The sequence below is a fragment of the Piliocolobus tephrosceles genome, chromosome 20 (assembly GCF_002776525.5).
Source record: "Piliocolobus tephrosceles isolate RC106 chromosome 20, ASM277652v3, whole genome shotgun sequence".
NCBI lineage: Eukaryota > Metazoa > Chordata > Mammalia > Primates > Cercopithecidae > Piliocolobus > Piliocolobus tephrosceles.
This window is the reverse complement of record NC_045453.1, coordinates 5,093,175-5,116,998: the sequence shown is the minus strand read 5'-3', so window position 1 is coordinate 5,116,998 and position 23,824 is coordinate 5,093,175. Positions and strand designations below refer to the sequence as shown.

Below are 23,824 nucleotides of genomic sequence, written 5' to 3'. Positions count from 1 at the left end.
TTGCTTCAAGGTCGTTCTGCAAGTCAGGAACAACTCCCTGGTGCCTGGGCCCTCCATCTTGGAGCACCCTGGACTCCTCTTTCCCTACCAGTCCACATTCAGCATGTCAGCAAATCCTGTTGGCTCTTCTTTCAAAACACGTTTAGGGTTTCCTTAAGACTCTAGCAAACAGACTTGGGTGTAGGAGAGTAAATTAAACTAGACTGGTAAAATGTGGGTCATTGTTGAAACTGTGAGTTCATTTTATTACTCACAATTTTAAATTTATATTTGAATTCTTCCATAACAAAAAGTTTTAGGTGTTTGATCCAACAAATTCACTTTTGGGAATTTATCTTAGTCAACATTTTTTTTTTTTTTTTTGCTTTCTGTCCAACAACTTTACTAATGAACATTTTAAATAAACAAAACCTCTTACAAATAAAAATATTTTTTCAAATAACAATAGTGAAAAACTGGGGACACATTAAGTCTCCTTTGTTTTTTTTGAGATGGAGTCTCGTTCTGTCGCCCAGGCTGGAGTGCAGTGGCACCATCTCGGCTCACTGCAACCTCCACTTCCCAGGTTCAAGCCATTCTCCTGCCTCAGCTTCCCAAGTAGCTGGGAATACAGGCATGTGCCACCACGCCTGGCTACTATTATTATTATTATTTGTATTTTTAGTAGAGATAGTTCACCATGTTGGCCAGGCTGGTCTTGAACTCCTGACCTCAAGTGATCTGTCCATCTCAGCCTCCCGAAGTGCTGGGATTACAGGCATGAGCCACCGTACTTGGCCTAAATTCTCATAATAGGAAAACAATAAACCATGGAACACTCCTTGGTAGATTTTTTTATAATCAAGAGCATTTATCCAGGCTACATACCAACAGGGAAAACATGATACACTATTAAGTAAAACAATAGGACATTAATTTGTATATATTGCATAATTAAAACTATGTAAATATTTGTATCTTTGAAAAAGACTGAAAAATAATTATATATATTCAGAATCTAATCATTTCCCACTTCCTTCAATGCAATGGCCTTTGTCTCTTGGGAGAGGAGGGCACTGGAGTCCTAGTCTAGGGGTGCTCAGCACCCCAGTCTCTTACCTGCAACACTGTAACAGCCCTGCACTGGTCTCTCTGCTTTCACCTTTTCTCTCTCCAACCTCCTCGGCACTGGCCAGCTAGAGAGGTCCTTCAGAACATGAATCAGCTCATGACCCTCTTCTGCTTAGAACCCTAGGAAGCTTCCCCTATCTCTCCAACTAAAAGCTGCCTGCCATGGCTGTCCAGGCTGCAGAATGTCAGCTCGCCTGCTCTGATCTGCTGCTCGGTTCCCTGCCTGAGCCTGCCTCTCCAGCCATGTTGGCCTCCTGGCTGCTCTTCAGGTACACACTCTAGTCTCAGGGCCTTTGCATGTGCTGTTTTCTCTGCCGGGAATGTGCTCCCTCCCTCCTTCATGGCAGTTCTTCAGAGAGGTCTTACCTGGGCTCCTTATCTAAAATGGATCTACTCCCTCTTTTTGCTCCCAAACTCTTTATATTTATTTATAGCACTTATCAACACCTCCCACAGTACATTTATTACATCTGCTACTTTCTAGAATGCAACTTTCTTGAGAACAAAGACTTTATGCTTGATTCTCTCCTGCATTCCCAGTACCTAGCATAGAGCCTGACACATAGTAGGTGATCAACAAACACCTGCTGAATGACTGTTGTACTGAGTAACTATCCAATGGGGGCTGTAAGCTACATGTGGGCTTTGTTTCTTGGGTGACCTCCCCTCCTTAATCCTTCTGGCATAGGCAGACTCACAGCAGGTACCCAACAGAAGGTAAGGTGGCTGATCATTTTTCCATAGGAGGCCTCCATGGCACACAGGGTGGAAAGTGCATTCTGTGACTTAGAGGCAGCAGAGCATGGCGGCTAATGGAACTGGCTCTGGGAGGTCAAATTCTGGCTTAACACCACAAGCTGGGCAGCCTTGGGAAAATCATCAGAATTCTCAGGGCATTAATTTTTCCTTGTGCAGAAAGAGAAGGATAATGACAGCTCCTATTTCCCAGGGCTGGGGAATAAATAAGAGAATGCCCATAAAGCACTTAGCAAGCACAGTGCCTGGCATGGAGGTGACCAGCAATGAGAGGCAGTCAAATTAATCAACAGCCACATTTGTGCCTTTGTCTCTTTCAAGTTTACAACATGCTCTTATATACACGCTTTAGCTGATCTGGGCCTTTGAACATTTTATAGGTAAGAAAATTGGGCCAGAGGAAAAAGTGCTAGCTCACAGAACACAACTCAATTTTGCTAGAACTTCTGGTGCTCTTTCTTTCAGAACACAAGTGATTATTACTGATGTGAATCAAGGTGATTTGGAGCCAGGTGTGCAGTCTCAGCTACCAGAGAGGCTGAGGCAGGAGGATCGCTTGTGCCTGGGAGGTCAAGACTGTAGTGAGCCATGATCATGCCACTGTACTCCAGACTGGGAGACAGAGCAAGGCCCTGTCTTGGGGGAAAAAAAAAAATTGGATGGCCCCACTGGAGTCCCAGACTCTAAAGTGTTTGCCTAGTGTAAGGCTGTGGATGGCAAATGAATTCCAAAATGAAATCAGCCAGCCAGCCACATGCTTACAACCTAGTGGCGGCAGAGCGTGTACAGTCTCCCTCATCTGCAGCTCTTTCTCTGGATGAGGCTTGAGAGCAAGTCTGGACAGGCAAACCATCTCTCAGTCCACCCAGGACTTAAAATACTTCATTGTTTTCCCAAAAGGGAAAAATAGCAAGGCCTGTTCTGTACAGTTTCTCCTGCTTAGAGTTGGGTGGCAGCTCTATGCAGCAAATGCTGACTTTGGTGTTTGAGATCTTTGATACCCTGTGACCTCTGAGCTCTGACCCAGGCTGCACCTGACAAAAAAATGTTTCCTCCCACAGGCAACCAAGGGAGAAGGCCCAGCAAGGAGCTCTTGGCCTGGCTCAGTGGAAGCTCTGCCACCTTTCCAGGATCAAAAGCCAATGGAGGTGACATGGTGGGAAGAAGATCTACAGGGGTCAGACATGGAATTTTAGAACCACAAGGTCAAAAAACCATGGGCTCTCGGGAGTCATGGATTATTAAAACTGCAGCATCTGAGAGACCAAAACACTCACGACTTAGAGCACCTTAAGCCTCATGGTGTTGGCAGAGATTACGTCGGAAGGGAAGGGTCAAAAGGTGCTTCTCCACTGATAATTCCGATGGCTTCTGGGCGCTGGGCATCTTCTATGTGGTCAGAACCTTGGCAAATGTTCCCTTGTGAGAATATGGCCTGAAGGCTCCAGCTGCAGGAGGAGGCTGGGAGAACAGGCTTTGGATATCAAACTAATGCCAACATTCTACCAACCAGGCCCTGCTGGGGCAAGAGATCAGAAGAGATTTGATGGTGCCAGGTTTGCAGTGGCCACCAATCACCAAAAGACTGTGAGAACAATACCATGATAGTCTGACTTGATGGTATGTGCTCCTTGCCAGGAACGTGCTATGTGAGTGGCACTTGGTCGCCCACAGAGCGCTGCACAGCACTACGACCGATAACTTCCATTTGCATAGTGTTTACAACGCAGGACGATGTTCATCCCCCAAGCTCCAGAAATGGCTAGGAAGTGGGGGACAACAATGGCTCTGGCCAGGCAGTAGGGATGGCTCTTGAAGGCCACACTGGGGGACACCTTGAAAAGCAGCCAAAAGACTCACACCAGCCCCAGCCTCATCCACATTCAGTTAAGGTCACTTTAGGTACCTACGTTAATAGAATTCACTGATTTTCAAAAACTACAGAGAGTTCTAGGGTAGTCATGACCTTGTATCAAAATTATAGAAATCTTCCTATAAAAAATCTCTCTGAAGAGTTCAGCATCCCAGGCTGCTCAGAGCAGAATGGACTGAAAGATGGAGGCTGGACTGCTTTGCCGGTATGAGAAATTCCCAGAAGAGCAGGAAGTACGTGCAATGGGAGATGCTCCTGCTCCTAGGAACTTGGAAGTCCTATGCCCTGGGATACGGAACGTTTCCCTCCTCCAGGGGTCCCTGGCACTCTTCTCCATCTTTGCCAGGTGAGAAGAGGAGTTTGCACCTCTGACTGCCAGGCCTGGCTGGAAGGACCAGCTCAGATTCTGGTCCCTCCAGGATCAGAGGGCCTGGTGCTCAGGCCAGAATCAGAACTCATCCCGCAGCTGAGGAGGCCTGTCCATGCCGAAGAAAGAAGACGGCCTCCCCTGGAGGTCCCGCTCCCGCTTCACAAAGGCAGTGAAGGAGGAGACACAGTTGCCAATAAAGTGGTCGGCTTGGCCGAGGATGTACAGGTCCACCTGGGCCACCTCAGGCTTCAGGCTCACCACCTTCACCTGCAGGAGGAAGGGCAGAGCATATAAGCTGGGGTGGCTGCAGGCCAAGGCCTGCCATCCACACCCCCAACCTTCTTCCCTGGGCTGCAGTTACAGACACAAAAGGAGGGGCAGAGAGGAGGAAGATGTGGTTCGGTGTCTGAGGGAAGCATTGCCCAGATGTTGCTTAGGCCCACCCCACCCTTCCCCGCTCCAGGAGCCTCAGCTCCAAACAGACCATTCACGCCTTCATGCCTTCACTTGTGCTGTTCCCTCTGCCTGGAATGCTGTTTCTTCACCCGTTAAAATACCGACCAGACTTTTTTATTTATTTATTTTTTAAGATAGGTTTTTGCTATACTGCCCAGGCAGGTCTTAACCTCCCAGGCTCAAGCAACCTCCCACCTCAGCCTCCCAAGTATCTGGGACTACAGGTGTGCACCACCACGGATGTGGTTAATTTAAAACAATTTTTTAAGAGGAGGAGGTCTTGCTATGTTGCTCAGACTGGTATTGAACTCCAAGATTCAAGTGACCCTCCTGCCTCAGCCTCCCAAATAGCTAGGATTATAGGCATGAGCCACTGTGCCTGGCCTGATGAGACTCTTAAGGCTAAGCTCAAGTTCTGTTTTTCCTAAAGCCCTGGCCTGATGGACTTCCCCACCAAACCATAGGGGCACAGAGAGCCCCACACCTTCCAGTTCTGGGCTGGATGCCTCCGTCTCCCATCTACCCCAAATCCAAGACCAAGGTCTGTCCAATCTACCCCCGAGATATTCCCCAAAGGTGAACCCTTCTCTTGAGGGACCGCCACTCCTTGGGCCCGATCATCACAATCTCTTGCCTGATGGACTGCAACAGCCTCTTCCTGGTCCCCTTACTGCCTCTCCTGGTCTGCTCACCACAGAGCAGCCAGAAGAAACTTTTTGAGATAACCTTGCACCTGTCCTTCCCACCCTCCAAGTGTAACACCCTTTAATGATGCCCTACTGCCCTTCAGATATGGGTGACATATTGTGAACGTGGCCTACAAGGCCCTCGTTGGGCCTCTTCTTATCCCACCCCCATCATTCCTTGAGCTCCAGCCCCTATCCAGGCTCCTGCCCTCTTCAGGACATTTGCACATGTTGTGCCGTTCAGGGTGCACCTCCCTTTACCTGGTTAGCTCCTAGCTCTCCTTCATATCTCAGCTTCAGTGGTACCTCCTTGGGGAAGCGCTCCCTGGCCCTCCAGCCTAGGCCAGAGTCCTCTGCTCTTCACTCTCGCAGAACCCTGCTGCTCTACTTTGGAGCACACATCTCTGCTTATAGTTTTCACTCCTTAGTGATTCTCTGATTAGCATCATCTCCTGCCCCTGACTAGGGCTAGAGCTGTGTCGGTTTGCTCTCCACTGCTGGCCAGGTGCAGCACAGAGCCTGCCCCAGTAAAAATCTGGTGAGTGGACAGGTGAATGAATGGACCTGCCCATCTCTCTAGCAAGCTCCTGAACCTACCTTGTGACACACGTTATTAGCTCCCTGCAGTCTCTTTTCCTGGGTCTAGAATGTGAGCCCTGGAGGGCGGGACCACATCTTATTTATTGGTACCCCTACTCAGCACTGGACCAGCTTAATGGAGGAGCAAGGCTTAGTTCAGGATAAGGGTGGCCTCTGAACCCATGGAGAAGGGAATTGAGGGGTGGGGAGGGATGAGAAGACTGGCATGGGGGTACAGGAAATAGAAAATGGCAAGAGATTCAAGGTACAACAGATACAGACTCCAAAAACTCACAAAAAAACTCCCTGGGACTCTCCAAATGCTTCAGCTTAGTACAGAGGTAGTTGGGGGTTGTAGGTAGGTGAGGGGAATGTGGGCAGAGTTGGGGCTGAAAGTGCTTTGCTGTTCCACAGAGATTTCTGATGTAACAAGAATCATCATCCTGCTATCTGGATTGTAGCAAAGAAATAATACCAGTTTAATCATGGCCAAAATCCCCCAAACAATTCCACTCACATTCTGAAACTTACCCACTCTGTGTCATGCCCATTATAATTAGCTCTGGGACTGCTTGGGTAAACTCTATCCTTTCTTGGGACTTTGGTTTCCTCAGCTATAAAAGAGGGTTTGGGTTAGATGACCCCTGAGGTCTCTCAGCTCTGATTTTCTCTTAATTATATCTTTCTTCTGCATTTATTTATTTATTTATTTATTTATTTATTTATTTATTTAATAGAGATGGGGTCTTGTTATGTTAGGCCGGGCTGGTCTCGAACTCCTGGCCTCAAGCAATTCTCCTGCCTTGGCCTGGGATTACAGGCACGAGCCACTGTGCCCAGCCCCAGCTCTGATTTTCTGTTCAGTGGGTGGGGAGGAGATTAGAATGTGCTGACTTAGCACTTCCTCTCTGCACTGGAGCTTCCTGTGTATCTGGGGTGAGAGAGAAGGGGAGGCCCTTGATATAAAGCCAATGGCACCCAGTGTCTGCCTCTTAAGGCCTGCACAGCATTTACAGTTTTCACTCATCCTACAAAGTCCTATGGAATGCTTAATACTAATTCAGTTATTTTATCAATACGTACTCACTCATTACCTGAGTATTACTCTTCACTGATACAGTAAGCACTGACCAATAACATTCTAGTATTTACTCGTGTACTGAATACTCACTATTCATAGCTTCTTCAAGGGTTTATAAGCACAAAGATCCTTTCCTTCCTTCATCAGCCACCAATTTCTACTATTGATGATAGCTAACTTTATTGAGCACTTACTCTGCAGCAGGAACTGTTTCAATTTCTTTACATTTGACCTTCACAACTGCCCTGTGAGATAGGTATTGTTCAATCCCATTTTATAGATGAGGAAACAGAAGCACAGAGAGGTCAAATAACTTTTTCAAGGCTGCACAGTGGGTAAACTCAAGTTCTCTGACTCCAGAGTCTCTGTTACTGACTCCTCCACTATACTGGATCTCTCCCCAGAGCCCATTCTCTACATCCTCATTCAACAAACTGACTGCCTACTAAGTGTCAGGCACTGTCCTAGACACTGGTGATGGTAAGGCAGGGTTTCAGTCCCAAAGAGGTTGAAGCACCAGGCTAGACATCAATGAATGTAACAGTAAGTCAGCCTTGGATCCTGCCTTCAAGGAGCCCACAGCTCCTGGGAGGAAGTAAGACATGTTTCGACACCAGTCTCATACAGTCCAGAAAGTGCCCAAGAGAAGAAATGATACAGGGCCGCGAAGGTCCCAGTGGGGACACGCGAGCTCCAGGAGCGGACGAAAACCTGGAAAGACTGCGGAGGAGGCCTCTGAGCTGGGGTTTGAAGGAAGGTAGGAACTGGAGAGGAACGGTAGATCCAGGCAAAAGGCTTGTAGGGGAGCCCGTGAAGCATGCAGTGGGCAGTGGGACCACCCTGACTCCTCCTTTCATTCCCTTCCTGCTGTACTCCCACCTGGCCCGCACATACCTTCCCTTTGAAGAACTGCTGGAGCTCAGGCACGTAACTCTCGGAATCAGTAGCAACATAGACCGACTGGGCATCCAGTGACTTCACCCAGAGCTTCAGAGCCCTCTGGATCTCCTTCAGGTCAGGCAGGCACATAGTCATCGTGAGGGGGGCCGCTGTGCTGCGGCTGTAGCCCACACACTGCGGAGAGGCCATGAAGTGCGAGCCTGCAGTTCCGTCCTTCAGCATAGCACAGGCATTTTTCTGTGGGGGGCAGGGAACAGGGTTAAATACTGGCAACTGCCCTGGTAAGTGGAAAAAGACAGGCTATACAGGAAGACCCTAATTACTTTTTTTTTTTTTTTTTTGAGATGGAGTCTCACTCTGTCATCCAGGCTGGAGTGCAGTGGCGTGATCTCTACTCACTGCAACCTCTGTCTCTCGGGTTCAAGCAATTCTCCTGCCTCAGCCTCCCGAGTAGCTAGAACTACAGGCACCTGCCACCATGCCCAGCTAATTTTTGTATTTTTAGTAGAGATGAAGTTTTGCCATGTTGGCCAGGATGGTCTTGAACTCCTGACCTCAGGTGGCCCACTCGCCTTGGCCTACCAAAGTGCTGAGATTACAGGCATGAGCAGCCGTGCCTGGCCTAACTACGTTTTGTTTTTTTTTTTTGAGACAGAGTCTTGCTCTGTCACCCAGGCTGGAGTGCAGTGGCGTGATCTCGGCTCATTGCAAGCTCCGCCTCCCGGGTTCATGACATTCTCCTGCTTCAGCCTCCCGAGTAGCTGGGACTACAGGCGCCTGCCACCACGCCTGGCTAATTTTTTTGTATTTCTAGTAGAGACAGGGTTTCACTGTGTTAGCCAGGATGGTCTCTATCTCCTGACCTCATGATCCGCCCACCTCGGCCTCCCAAAGTGCTGGGATTACAGGCGTGAGCCACTGTGCCCAGCCCCTAACTACATTTTTAAAGAAAACATTGAGGACCAGGCGCAGTGCCTCGCACCTGTAATCCCAGCATCTTGGGAGGCCTAGAGGTAGGCTGATGGCTTGAGCTCAGGAGTTGGAGACCAGCCTGGGCAACATGGCAAAACCCCATCTCTACAAAAAATACAAAAATTAGCCAGGTGTGGTGATGCCTGCCTGAGGTCCTAGCTACCCAGGAGGCTGAGGTGGGAGGACCACCTGAGCCCAGAAGGTGGAAGCTGCAGTGAACTGTGATTTTGCCACTGCACTCCAGCCTCGGTGACGGTGTCTGGAGACCCTGTCTCAAAAAAAGCACTGAGGGATGAAAATGCATCAAAAGAGTTAACAGTGGTTATTTCTGGGTGGTGGGATATTGGCTTTTTGAAACAAAAATTACTTTGCTTGGTCTTACCGCATTATCTGGGACATTCACTGAATTCTGAACAGTGGCAGTGCTAACAGGCAGCCTTATCTGATTCCCAACTACAGTGGGAACACTTCCAATAGCTCCCCAGGAGGTATGCCATCTGCTGTGGTTTCGAGAGATAGCCTTTATCAAGGTAAGGTGGGTCCATTCTATTTCTGGTTGGTTATGAGTTTTTATCATGAACAGGTGGTGACTTTTATCAAATGCTTTCTTGGCCTCTATTGAGATGATCATATGATTTTTCTTCTTTGGGTGTTAATATAGTAAATTTCATTACATTCTTGTGATAGATTTTACATGTTTGTGTTGTGTGCTAATATGTTATTGGGTTTGACCTGTTAATATTTCACTTAGGATCTATGCATTTGTGTTCATAAGCGAGAATAGGCTATAATTTTCTGAGCTGACCTTATCTGAGTTTGGTATTAGTGTTATGCTAGCTTTATAAAAAATAGCATCTTATATCTCTTGATGTTGTAGGAAAGTATAGATGGGAATTACTATTCCTTGAATGTTTGGTTGGAGCCATTCATAAAATATCCTGGGTCTGGCTCCCTTTCTTTGTGGGGGTGGGGAGAAAGGGGAGAGTTTAGTAATGTAAAAATGTAAGATTACCTCATCAATCGGCTATGAGTTAATTTTAATTTTAGTATTTTTCAAGTTTTCTGCAATGAGCATTTCTAACATATCTACGTATCTTCTTAAGTCAATTAAGGCAACAGTCTACACTGATTCTGTTATTTTCACACAGAGGTGAAAACTTCATTGAAATATGAGGATTCTGCACATTTAAACAGCCTCCAAATTCTGGAAGGATGACATCTTCATTTCTTGGGAGCCACGCCTCATCTCCATAGTTTGTTTTTCAATACAGAGTCTACTAGCCAGACACTGAGCTAGGACAGGGGACTCCTGGACTGTGGCCTCTTTATGGCTTGCTGCCTGACCTGGGGTCTGGCGTGATTTCTCAGTTTACCTATCTGTAAAATGCGGATAAAACAGCAGCTGCTACAGTGAGAGCTGGCCGGCAGGCACTCCGGAGTTACATTTTGATGTGTACTGCAGTGGGATGATGGGACACAATCCCACGAACCAGGCCAAGCAAGAGCTCTCTGCTCTGGCTGGGACGCGGGGCCAATCCCTACAGGCCGGTGCCCTGCTCAGGGACACATCCAAGTTAGCCAGTGAGAGAGGAAGGGGGAAGTTACCCAGTCAGAGCCAATACGCAGATGAATGCCCACATAGGGCCGGACAAGGTGGGCGTGAATCTGGGCTTCTCCCGTCCTCACCATTTCGTCTGACCATACCATGTACTTCTGCAGTGGCCTGTGTTCCTCCAGGACAGGGAACTGGGCCGGGGCTCCCGGCAGGGCAAGCACCGGATGTTCCTTTGGAGAAAATCTAGACAGGAGATGGAATGAGGGAAGTCAGAGGACGCACAGAGAGCCTGGCTGCCACCCCCACGGAAAAAAGGATGGTGTTGCACCATACCCCAGAGACCCTGCGGAGGGGCCCCTGTAACATGCAAGAAGCACGAGAGGTTGTGAAATACCAACGGGCTGATAAGGAACCTTGGTGGCGGCGGCAACAGGCACAATATGCAATACTGTCCCGCCGCAGGGAATTTACAACCCTCTTTGCTTGTTGAACAATTAAAACTTTACAGTAGAGCATTCCAACCTTTTATATGTCATGCTGGCTTCCAATCTGTGGTGCGGTAATTCACTCCAGGGTGGGGTGTCTGGACCAAGCCTTTGCCCTTTTACCTACACGGCGGGACTGGGACATGCAGCTGCTTACAGAAGCAACGGCCAGGTCACACTCACAGGGACTATGTACACTGGATTTGAATCATTCACTCAACATTTAAAAAACATTTATTGATTGCCTACTATGTATTGGGGCCTGGGGGAAAACAAGACAGGCACGGTCCCTGCGCTATGGAAGGGAGCAGAGGTCTGCAGGTGCCCCATCACACCCTCCCAAGCCCCTGCTTCCCCCTTCATACACAGTACACCTCATAATTATTTCACATCTGTTTCTGCTGTGGGAAGGCAGTGGTTACAGTGTGCACAGAATAATGTCTGGCATACCCAAGAGCTCGGTAAATATTTTTATTTTATTTTTCTTTTTTGAGACAGGGTCTTGCTGTCACCCACGCTGGAGTGTAGTGGGTCACTGCAACTCCACTACAGGCTCCAGAAAAGACCCTCCCACCTCAGCCTCCTGAGTAGCTGGGACTACAGGTATGTGCCACCAGCCCCAGCTAATTTTTCATATTTTTTTGTAGAGATGGGGTTTCACAATGTTGCCCAGGTTGGTCTCGCACTCCTGGACTCAAGTGATCTGCCTACTTAGGCCTCCCAGGGTTGGGATTACAGGTGTGGGCCACTGCACCTGGTCAGTATTTCTTGACTGAACAAATGAGGAGCAAACCTGTGTTCCCTCTTCAGCTAAACCCAGACTACGTCTCAGCAACATGAAACACCTTGCTGTTCCATGTTCACAATGCACTTTCAAGTTCTAGATCTCCGTATACTTCTCTCCAGCTGGAGTGGGGAAGTGCCTTCTGCCAGCCAAAATCCTTTCCTTAAAAGTATAAAATGAGAACAGCCATTCTGGAAAACAGTTTGGCAGTTAGGTATGCAGTTACCTCATGACCCAGCAATTGTACTCTTAGGCATTTATCCAAGAAAAATGAAAACTTACGTTCACACAAGCCTATATACCAATGTCCCTTGCAGCTTTATTCATAAAATAGTCCCCAACTGGAAACAACCCAGATGTCACTCAACAAGTAAATGTCTAAACACACCACAGTACACCTATATCATGGAATGTGAACCCCACCAAAATAAGAAACACACTATCAACACAGGCAACAATTTGGATGATGTCAAGGGGATTATCCTTGGGTCAGGGAGGGTGGGCAATCTCAAAGGTTATGTATTGTAAGGTTCCATTTATATAAACACTTTAAAACGATAACATCGAGAAGAGAACAGAAATGGAGAAGAGATTAGTGGTTGGCAGAGGTTAGGAATGGGGTGTATATGTTTAGGGAGGTGGGTGTGGTTATAAACTGGCAACACAAGGATCCTTGTGATAATGGAACCGTTCAGTGTCTTAACTATGGTAGTGGATACATAAACCCACACACAATAAAATTGCACAGAACTAAATACATACACACACACACACACAGAGGCATGCGCTCACACATTCAGAAGTAAGTACAAGAAAACTGAGTAAGATAGGTGAATTGTATCAATGTCAATATCCTGGTTGTGATATTGTACTATAGTTTTGCAAAATGTTACCATTGGGGGAAATTGGGTAAAGGCTACATGGCAGGTTGCTGTCTTATTTCTTACAACTGCATGTAAATGTACAATGACCTTAATGAAAATCTCAAATAAGAATTATGAAATATTTCAAACCATTCAGGCAAATACAGAAAATAATTTAATAATTTATATACCCATGACCCAAATCAGCAGATACTAACTTTGCTTTGTTTCAGGTTTAAAAAAACAAAACAAACCAAAACAAAACGAAACAAAACATACACACACCTAAATACAAGCTCATCCTGCCATCATCCTTCCCAGAGGGTAATGTGTTTTAATGTATGATTACACTTTTACTATAGGCATCAAAAAGGAGGGAGGCTTCTTCTGAGTGCTTTCTATGGACTGAAATGATGAAGAATGTAGACTAAGCCAGAATGCTTTGTACCAGCGTTGACTACGCCACTAGCTAACTTGGGCAGGTGACTTCACCACTCTGTGCCTTAGTTCCTCATCCGTATAATAGAGATAACAGATAACAGTTCCCACATCACAAAGCTGTTTTTTTTTTTTTTTTTTTAAATTGTGGTTGGGTGTGGTAGCCACTCCTGTAATCCCAGCATTCTGGGAGGCTGAGGTGGGCAGATCACTTGAGCCCAGGAGTTCAAGACCAGCCTGGGCAACATGGCAACACCCCATCTATCCAAAAAAATCAAAAAATCAGCCGAGTGTTGTGGTGCGTGCCCGTGGTCTCAGCTACCTGGGAGACTAAGTGGGAAAATAGCTTGAGCCTGGAAGGTTGAGGCTGCAGTGAGCCATGATTGTGCCACTGAACTCCAGCCAGGGTGACAGGGTGAGACCTTGTCTCAAAAAAATTTAAAAAAGTTGGCTGGGCGCGGTGGCTCATGCCTGTAATCCCAACACTTTGGGAGGCCAAGATGGGCGGATCATGAGGCTGGGAGATCGAGACCATCCTGGCTAACACAGTGAAACCCCACCTCTACTAAAAATATAAAAAATTAGCCGGGCATGGTGGTGGGCGCCTGTAATCCCAGCTACTTGGAAGGCTGAGGCAGGAGAATGGTGAACCCGGGAGGCGGAGCTTGCAGTGAGCCGAGATCGCACTACTGCACTCCAGCCTGGGCAACAGAGCGAGACTCTGTCTCAAAAAAATAATAAACAACAACAAAAAAAGTTGTATATATTTAAGATATACAATATGATATTCTGATATACGTATATGTAGTTAAATGATTAGTACAGTCAAGCTAATTAATATATCCATTTACAGGACTATTGAGAGGATTAATGTATTAATCAAAGCAAAGCATTTAGAATAGTACCTTGGCACACAGAAAGCTCTCAGAGAATGCTAGCTCTCATCATCATCATCACATTGCATGTAACCTAGTTAAAGGTTACATACAAATCTAACCAACTTTTTAAAAATTCAACTTTATGTTTCAGAGACTTGGCCATGTGGATCATGTGGTTGTACTGGCTTCTCTAAAAGTTTTCCATTTTGTACAAATAAACTGCAATTTACCTACCTATTTTCCTCTTGCTGGACAGTGAGGTCGTTCCAATCTTTCTCTCACACAACAGTGCTCTGACAGACATGCCACTCATTCTCCACACCCAACACAGACCGCTTGCTCAGCAAACACCTTCCACACCTCCAAGGTCAGTCGGAACTCCCAAGCCTCACCTCCTTAGGGAGGGTTTCCTGTCCCACTTCTCTTGCTGCCTTCTGCACAACGATATGCCCTGCAGCCATCTTCCCTGCCCATGGAACTGTCAGCTGGTGAGGCTGGGGACCCAAGCAGCCTGTTTGCCATTGCTCCCACATACACTATCCAAGGCCTGTGTCACTTACACAGGCTTTGGACCAGTGACAAGAAAGTGTTCCCTGATGGTCCAGCTGTGTGACACTTGTCTTGCTAGACTCCAGTTTTCTTTTCTTTTTTTTTGAGATGGAGTCTCGCTCTGTCTCCCAGGATGGAGTACAGTGGTGTGATCTCGGCTCACTGCAACCTCCACCTCCTTGGTTGAAGCGATTCTCTTACCTCAGCCTCCTGAGTAGCTGGGATTACAGGCACGTGTCACCATGCCCGGCTAATTTTTGTATTTTTAGTAGAGATGAGTTTTCACCATGTTGCCCGGGCTGGTCTCGAACTCCTGATCTCAGATGATCCACCCGTCTCAGCCTCCCGAAGTGCTGGGATTACAGGCGTGAGCCACCGCGCCCAGCCTAGACTCCAGTTTTGTTTATATACATAACCGTGAATTGTTTATTGGGCCTCATTATGTGACAGGCAATGCTCCGATTGCTTATGTATATTAAGTCATTTGATTTTCACAAGAGCTCTAGGAGGGAAGTATACTGTCATTCTCATTTTACAGATAAGGAAACTGAGGCACAGAGGTTACGTAACATGCCCAAGGTTGCACAGCCAGGAATTGGTGGAGCCAGGATTTAAATCCGGGCAGTGTGCTCCAGATCCTACATTCTTAACTACTACCCCTCACTCCCATCTCCTCCACCCCTGACAATGAGCTGAGTCTGTGGCTTCATCTTCTGATTCCCAGCCCCAGCACAGGCCTTATCCCATGGTAGGCATGATACATTTTTTAGAATAAATGGGAAAGATTTGGGGACCTCACCAGAAAGACCAGATCAGGCTGTCAGGGGTTAGAAAAGGAAGGAACTCATATTACCTGAGTACCTACTAAGGGCCAGGTCTTCAGCTAATCTTTCAGATGCTACCTCAAAGGATTTTCAAAGGAAAACCAGAGTAGATCTCCCAGGGGGGCTGGAACATTGGGATAAAACCAGGATGTGCGCCCCCCGGCCACCCTCCGACCTCTTGGAAAGCACCTGCCGTCGACATTTGATGAATTCCAGACTTGGAATGTGTGCCCCCTCTACCTGGATCTGGACCAGCAAAGAGCTGTCCCCGTGGGACAACATCAGCTCAGACCCAACAAGCAGCGAGAGGCTAAGGCTGATCTGCTCACTCACTCTTGGTGAGGTAGGACAGCGCTGTCTGGAAAGAAAGCCAGGGTAACAGGGATCTTGGCTGGAAAGAAAATCTTGACCAGCTCCACCTGCCCGGTGACTGCTCACCCTTGGTCAGGTTCTTTGCCTACTGCTATCCAGCTGAAGTGGGCTGGCTTTCCTGCTGCTGGGCCCAGTGAACCTCTGGGGTTCTTCACCACCATGCCTGTGCTGCTGAGATTCTCCAACAAACTGGGACTTCTCTGTATACAGCATCTATTTATGTGTCCAGTGTATATTTGTGGGACCACGAGTGGATGAACCCCATATTGAGTACAGAAGACCCAGAGACATGAACAAGGCAGGGCCTTGTTCTGGATGTCCCTGCCATGAAGGACTGTCTTTCCCTCCAGGTCTCTGCATGGCTGGCTCCCTCTCACTCTTCCAGTCTCATTCTGGTTCCCACAGGGAGGCGGCAGCAGCCTGGGAGAATGACAAGCCATGCGCTCAAATACCTGGACCATTATACATGAGAATGGTTTGGCGTGACGGTCCATTGCCTTCCGACAGTCAATGTGCAGTAAGTGTCAGCTGAATTAGAGCTGTGCCAGGCTATTCACAGGCTCAGAACCATCAGAGCTGGAAGGATCCTCAGAAAGCATGTGGTAAAGAAGAAATACATCTTATCCTCTTTCCCGAGAACCCAGTTTTCAGCTGCATACATGGCAGCCTAAAATAAAGACACTTCTTATCAGCCAAACATACCCTGGGGGGCGAGGGGGAGAAAGACAGACATTTCTAAGTACTTCTTGCAGCTAGGTATGGCCCATGTGCCCTAATACTAGCTAATGAGATGTAAGCAGAAGGGTTATAATGAACTTCTGGGAAAGCTTCTTAAAAAGGGAGGATATGCCCTTTTGCAACTTTTGTCCCTCCAGTTGGGATGTGATGGCTGGAGCTTCATCTGCCATCTTGGCCCATGAGGTGACACAAAAGCTAATACTGGATGGCTGAACAAAGAGATGGAAGCCTGATTCTTTTTTTTTTTGAGGTGAAGTCTCACTCTGTCGCCCAAGCTGGAGTGCAGTGGCATGAACTCGGCTCACTGCAGCCTCCGCCTCCCAGGTTTAAGTGATTCTCCTACCTTGGCCTCCTGAGTAGCTGGGATTACAGGCATGTGCCACCATGCCCAGCTAATTTTTTTTTGGTATTTTTGGTAGAGACGGGGTTTCACCATGTTGGCCAGGCTGGTTTTGAACTCCTGACCTCAAGTGATCTGCCTGCCTCTGCCTCCCTAAGTGCTGTGATTACAGGTGTGAGCCACTGCGCCCAGCTGGATTCTTGATGACACTATGGAGCTGCTATCCAGCTCTGGACTGCATACCCAGTTCTTTTACTTAAGAAAACAATAAACCCTATCAATCTGCTCTTATTTGGGGCTTCCTGCTACCTGTAGCCTAACTTAAGTGTAACATACCTAGACTTGTGGCCTACAAACTTCTTCTGCCTTACTGAGAGCCCTGATATATTTAAGGGTTATTGGTTGAAGGCAATAGGGAGGAGGAATTGAGCCCCTGGAACTCGGTCCCCTGCTGCGGCCCCCGATAAAGGCCCTAGAGGCACTTTTTTTTTTTTTCAGCCAGTCTTACTCTGTCGCCTAGACTATAGTGCAGTGGACAGATCACGGGCTCACTGCAGCCATGACCTCCTCAGGCTCACCTGATCCTCCCACCTCAGCCTCCCAAGTAACTGGAACTACAGGTGTGTGCCACTATGCCTGGCTAATTTTTTCTATTTTTTGTAGAGATAGAGTCTCCCTACATTGCCCAGGCTGGTCTTGAACTCCCGGGCTCAAGGGATCACCTGCCTGGGCCTCCCTGTAATCCCTTAAGATTACAGGTGTGAGCCACCATGCCTGACAAGCACTTCTTGAAAACTCTGAAGATAGCTTCAAAACCACTCATCTTGCCCATCCCCTTCATTTTATAGATGGGACATTGAGGTCAGAGAAGGGGAACAGCTGCCTAATCGCACAGTTTAAGCCTGGGAAGAGCTTCACTTTCTGATTCCATTCTTCTCTCCTCTCCAAGGACAAATTTGCATAGCAAGGAAGTATCCTGTATCTTAAGAAATGTTTAATGCTAAATGTTCATAGACATTCAAATTCATCCCTACTAATCATTCACAGGCTTCTTTTTTTTTTTTTTTTTTTGAGATGGAGTCTTGCTCTGTCACCTGGGCTGGAGTAAAGTGGCCAGTTCTCAGCTCACTGCAAGCTCCGCCTCCTGGGTTTATGCCATTCTCCTGCCTCAGCCTCCGAGTAGCTGGGACTACAGGCGCCCGCCACCTCGCCCGGCTAGTTTTTTGTATTTTTTAGTAGAGACGGGGTTTTCACCGTGTTAGCCAGGATGGTCTCGATCTCCTGACCTCGTGATCCACCCATCTTGGCCTCCCAAAGTGCTGGGATTACAGGCTTGAGCCACCGCGCCCGGCCTTCACAGGCTTCTTAGTAGATTGCCTCACAGGGTCTACAAACCTGAGTGTTTTGACCCCCGCCCACCTTCTGATCTCCTTTCCTGTGTGGCAGATTAAAAGTGGTCATCAAGTCTTTGAACCCCTTCCCATTAGGTGGGCTCTGCCTCCTCCCAATAGCACCCCAACACAAGTGACACTGTGCCAGTTTCCAGATTTAGTTGTTAGGGAGCCCACAGTTTCTATTTTCTGTCTCTTGGGACACTCACTCCCTGGATGCCCCCTCTCAGAACACAGGCGCCATGCTGTAAGAAGCCCAAGCCATATGGAGAGGTCATGTGTACACTTGCTTGTTGGTGGCCCCAGCTTGGCTCCCAGATGACAGCAGCATCACCCACCAGACATGAGGGACTTCCTGGACATGTAGCTCAGTCAAGCCTTTTTTTTTTTTGAGACAGAGTTTTGCTTCGCTGCCCAGGCTGGGATACAGTGGCACAATCTTGGCTCACTGCAACCTCGACCTCCAAGGTTCAAGCAATTCTCATGCCTCAGCCTCCTGAGTAGCTGGGGTTACAGGTGTATGCCACCACGCCCAGCTAATTTTTAATATTTTTAGTAGAGATCGGGTTTTGGCATGTTGGCCAGGCTGGTCTTGAACTCCTGGGATCAAGTGATCTACCTGCCTCAGTCTCCCAAAGTGCTGGGGTTACAGGTGTAAGCCATTGTGCCCAGCCTTGGTCAAGCCTTTAGATAACGTGAGCCCTGGATGGGCATGGTGGCTCATGAAGAAATCCCAGCACTTTGGGAGGCCAAGGCAGGATAATTACTTGAGGCCAAGAGATCAAGACCAACCTGGGCAACGGAGCATGATCCCCATCTCTACCAAAAAAGAAGGATAACTTGAGCCCTAGCTGACAGCTGAATGCAGCCACATAAGACCACAAGCAAGAACTGCCCAGCTAACTCAAGTGTCCATCAATAGGTGAAGAGATACACAAATGTGGTATATACATACAATGGACTATTAGTCAGTCTTAAAGGACTAAAATTTTGATACAGGCTACAACACTGATGAACCTTGCTACATGAAATAAGTCAGACACAAAAAGATACATATTGCATGATTCCACTTCTATAAGATACCTAAGTACCTATGAGATACCTAGAGAAATTCAAAGACAGAAAGTAGAAAAGCATTTACCAGGGGCTGCGGGGACATGGAAATGGGAGTTATGGTTTAACGGGTAGAGTATCTGCTTGGGAAGATGAAAAAATTCTAGAGATGGATAGTTGTAATGTTTGCACATGTGAATGTACTTAATGCCACTGAAGTGTACACTTAAAAATGGTTAAAATGGTTAAAAAAAGTTCCACTAGTATACATATATACACACCAGTAACAATTTTTGAAATCTTGTGTTTTTAAATGTTTAGAATCGATCCTGCCAGCAATATTAATACTGATACAAATTACATCTCAAAAGGACAGGTTTTTTAATTAAGGAGGGGTGTCTTTTTTTTTTTTTTTCTTTCAGGTGGAGTCTCGCTCTGTTGTCCAGGCTGGAGTGCAGTGGTGTGATCTCGGCTCACTGCAACCTCCGCCTCCCAGGTTCAAGCAATTCTCCTGCCTTAGCCTCCTGAGTAGCTGGGATTACAGGCATGAGCCACCATGTACAGCTAACTTTTTATTTTTAGTAAAGACGGGGTTTCACCATGTTGGTCAGGTTAGTCTCGAACTCCTGACCTCGAGATCCGCCCACCTCGGCCTCCCAAAGTGCCAGGATTATAGGCATGAGTCACCGTGCCTGGCCAGGGTGTTTCTTTTTTAAGATAGGGTCTCACTCTGTCATCTAGGCTGGAATGCAGTGGCACAATCATGGCTCAATGCAGCCTTGAACTCCTGGGCTCAAGCAATCCTCTTGCCTCAGCATCCACAGTAGCTGGGACTACAGATGCATGCCACTATGCCTGGCTAATTTTTAAATTTTTCTTTTGCAGGGACAAGGTCTTGCTATATTGACCAGGCTAGCCTCAAGTGATTCTCCTGCCTTGGCCTCCAAAAATGTTGGGATTACAGGTAGGAGCCGCTGAGCCCAACCAAAATGAAAAAGTTAATTATTATTTGATTATATATTTTATATATATAAACACACACACTGATTTCATTTTAAGCTAATATGTGTAGATATGTATGTGTATATATAATATATATATATATATATAAATGTGTGGAGGACACAAGTATACACATCAAAATGTTAAATTTTTTTGGAGGAGTAATGAATTACATGTAAATTTTTCTTCTTCATTAAAAAAGAAAACTCTAGGCCAGGCATAGTGGCTCACATCTGTGATCCAGCGTTTTGGGAGGTCGAGGCAGGAGGATCACTTTAAGCCAGGAGTTTAAGACCAGCCTGGGCAAGATGACAAGACTCTGTCTATACAAAAATAAACAAAATTAGATGGGTATGGGGGTGTGCATCTGTGGTCCCAGCTACTTGGGGAGTTGAGGTGGGAGGAGCTCTTGGGCCTGGGAGGTCGAAGCTGCAGTGAGCTGTGATGGAGCCACTACAATCCAACCTGGGTAACAGAGTTAGACCCTGTCTCAAAGAAAAAAAAAAAGAAAAAGAAAAAAGAAAGAAATCTCCCACCAAATCTGAGGCTACTCATTGCCTCAGAATAAAGGTTATTCATTCCAAGAAATAGATGTTTAGCCTGAATTTAAACTTTGTACAGCAGGGATTCCATAAAGAAAACGGAAAAATGAAAACCCAAAAGAATTGCCTAGCTAAGCCCAGTTAACCCACAGTCCCAAGAGAAATAATAACTATTGTTATGCTAAGTTTTGTAGTGATTTACTATGCAGCAACAGATGACAGCAACATCCTACCATTCTGTCACTCACTGCATACCACATTGCCTTCTTTCTTCCCCCTCACCATACCAAGCTTATTCCTGCCTCAGGGTCTTTGCTCCTGACTTCCTGCTGTGAACTACTTTCCCTCTAACTCTGACATAACTGGCTCCGTCTCATCCTTCTGGTCTTAGCCCTGCCAATCACATACCACCTGTTTAACATCCTTCTAAGCACCATGTCACTCTGGAACTATCCTATGTAAAAGTTTATTCACTATCTCCCCTGTTAGACTGTGAGTTCCATTGGGGCAGGGACCTTATCTGCCTTATTCTGGCCTGTATCCCCAGCATCCAAACCAGCCCTTGACGCTCAGGAAGTGCTTCTTAAATACATGTTGAAGGCAGGCAGGCATTTGCCCAGAGACTGTCAACTCCCTTAAACTCCCTCCAGGGACCTCATCTTCCCTACTAATTTTCCTTTCCCAAAAACTTGGCTGTAAGGCACAAACTTCCTCAAACCCTCATGTAATTCTTACAACTCAATGAACTCACACAAAGCTATGGGGCAATAAACAAGTGTTTCAACAACACTCCCCATGCACCATTGTCCTTTTTCTTCCTACTAGGATTGTGTGCTTTTTCTGGCTTTTTGGAATTTGCTTTTGGAGCTGCTTTCAGAGTTGGTGGCACTTTTTTCCCCCCTGGCATATTGTCAACATGGGCAAATCTCCATCATTTGAGGGCAGGTCTGCCTCCGGCAACAGCTCCAGTTCATTCGGAGGTGAAAGGGAGTGTGCTATCTGGGATCAACAATGAAGATTTAAATCTGCCATGACTGAGGATCTTCAGTAGCGCATGAACTAGGTGCAAAGGCAAGTCCCAGAAAGGAACTGGCAGCTGTTAAAGGCACAGCTATTTAATCCATGGTGATTAAGAACAGGTACTTTGGGACGGGGCGCAGCAGCTCATGCTTGTAATCCCAGCACTTTGGGAGGCTGAGGTGGGAGGATCACTTGAGGCCAGGAGTTTAAGACCAGCCTGGGCAACATAGCAAGATCCTATCTCTACAAAACAAAACAAAATATTAGTCAGGCGTGGTGGCACATGCCTGCAGTCCCAGTTACTTGGGAGGCTGAGTGGGGAGGATTGCTTGAACCTAGGGATTTGAGGTTACGGTGAGCTATGATCATACTACTGTACTCCAGCCTGGGAGATGAGCAAGACCCTGTTTCAAATATAAATATATAAAATAACTGGTGCTTTGGATTCAGACTTCCTGGGTTCAAAACCAGGCTCTGCAACTTCAAGCTTCATGACCTTGGGCAAGGGACCTTACTCCTTTCTGCTTCAATTTCTCTAAGTGTAAAGCATAGATGACAGTAACAACCCACAGACTCAGGGAAAGACTAAGTGAGTCAATACCTGTGAAGATTTAGAACAGTGTCTGGCACATAGAAGGCACTAAATAAATCTTAGCTGTTGTTATTTATTAAACATTAAAGATTAAAGTAAATCTTTAATAAAAAACAACAGGCCGGGTGCGGTGGCTCACGCCCATAATCCCAGCACTCTGGGAGGCTGAGGCGGGCGGATCACGAGGTCAGGAGATTGAGATCATCCTGGCTAACATGGCAAAACCCCGTCTCTACTAAAAATACAAAAAAATTAGCCAGGTGTGGTGGTGGGCGCCTGTAGTCCCAGCTACTCGGGAGGCTGAGGCAGGAGAATGGCATGAACCCGGAAGGCGGAGGTTACAGTGAGCCCAGATTGCGCCACTGCACTCCAGCCCGGGTGATAGAGCAAGACTCTGTCTCAATAAATAAATAAATAAATAAAATAAAATAAAATAAAGATTTACAAACAGACCCAAGCTGTCCACTCAACAGCTCAATGACCTTGGGAAGTTATTTAACTTCACTGGGCTCAGTTTTCTCGCCTATAAAATGGAAATTGATAACAATACCCACTTCATGAACTATCTCAAAGGCTTAAATAAAATAAAGCACGTGAGCAATAACACTGACAGCCAACACTGGCTGGCTGCTTAGTGCGGAATATGCACTTCATGCACTACGAAGCAGATACCATCAGTGCTGGCTCAGGGCTCAGGACTATCTCACCCCTCAGCCTGTGCTTGTTTTGTTTTGTTGAGACAGGGCCTTGCTCTGTCACCTGGGCTACAGTGCAGGGGTACCATCATGGCTCACTGCAGCCTTGATCTCTTAGACTCAAGTGATCCACCCACCTTGGCCTCCCAAAGTGCTGGGATTACAGGCGTGAGACTCATTTCTCTATATCTGTTTACTTTTGGCCTATTAAATGCCAAGTGCTTTGACCACATATGAATTAGTATGTTCCTTGCACCTCCTAACCAATATCTGCCTTCTAAGCCCACGATCTTTCCTGCCATGCTATAGCATTAAGGACAAGTACACTATGCTGATTATTGTCATTATGAGACCATAGCTCCTAGAAAACCAGGGCCGGTCATCCTCATTTTCACACCTCACCACTGGCCTCTGAGTATTATGTCTCAGACATGACAGACGCCCTATAAATGTTTCACAGCCTGTGCCTATGCCCTGCTAACCTATTTTTTTTTCAAACAGAGGCTAATGGAGTGTAATTAATAAACACATCCAGTAATTATCAGGATGACATCATTTCTTGGTCTGCACCTGATATTCTCTAGAAGCTGCTCCCAATTTCACCTTGTGAAGAGTAAGGTAACACAGGAGTGATTCTCACGCCTAGAGGAGGAAATTGAGACTCATGTGACTGCAGAATGTTCTTTTTATGACATCCCTTATCAACCGATAAACTCTTTCTCAACCTCATGGCAGGTCAACGTTCCACCGTGTCAGGCGTGGAGATGGGAACAGATCACACAGGATTCCAAGTTCAACAGACAGAGCACTGGCACCTTTGGTCTCATACATCAGGGTGGGGAAGACCGGGAGAGTGCCAGAAGGTGCTGAATACCCACAAGCTCCATGCCCCTCCCCTAAACCCAGCAACTCTACCCCCT

The 23,824-nt window shown here is 46.8% G+C and overlaps 1 protein-coding gene across 2 annotated transcripts in view; it reads right to left on the bottom strand.

Annotated features, from left to right (window-relative positions):
* Positions 1–218: 218 nt before the first annotated feature.
* POFUT1 (protein O-fucosyltransferase 1) overlaps positions 219–23,824 on the bottom strand; it is a 33,577-nt gene continuing 9,971 nt past the window's right edge. The window contains exons 5-7 of one of the 2 annotated variants that reach the window (XM_023220410.3): positions 10,389–10,581; positions 7,806–8,048; positions 219–4,376 (exon numbers count right to left, since the gene is read on the bottom strand). In XM_023220410.3, coding sequence (XP_023076178.1) covers positions 4,188–4,376; positions 7,806–8,048; positions 10,389–10,581 — 625 coding nt within the window. In that variant the 3' untranslated portion in view covers positions 219–4,187. The remainder of the gene's footprint in view (positions 4,377–7,805; positions 8,049–10,388; positions 10,582–23,824) is intronic. The other variant, XM_023220411.2, reaches the window with a different exon arrangement.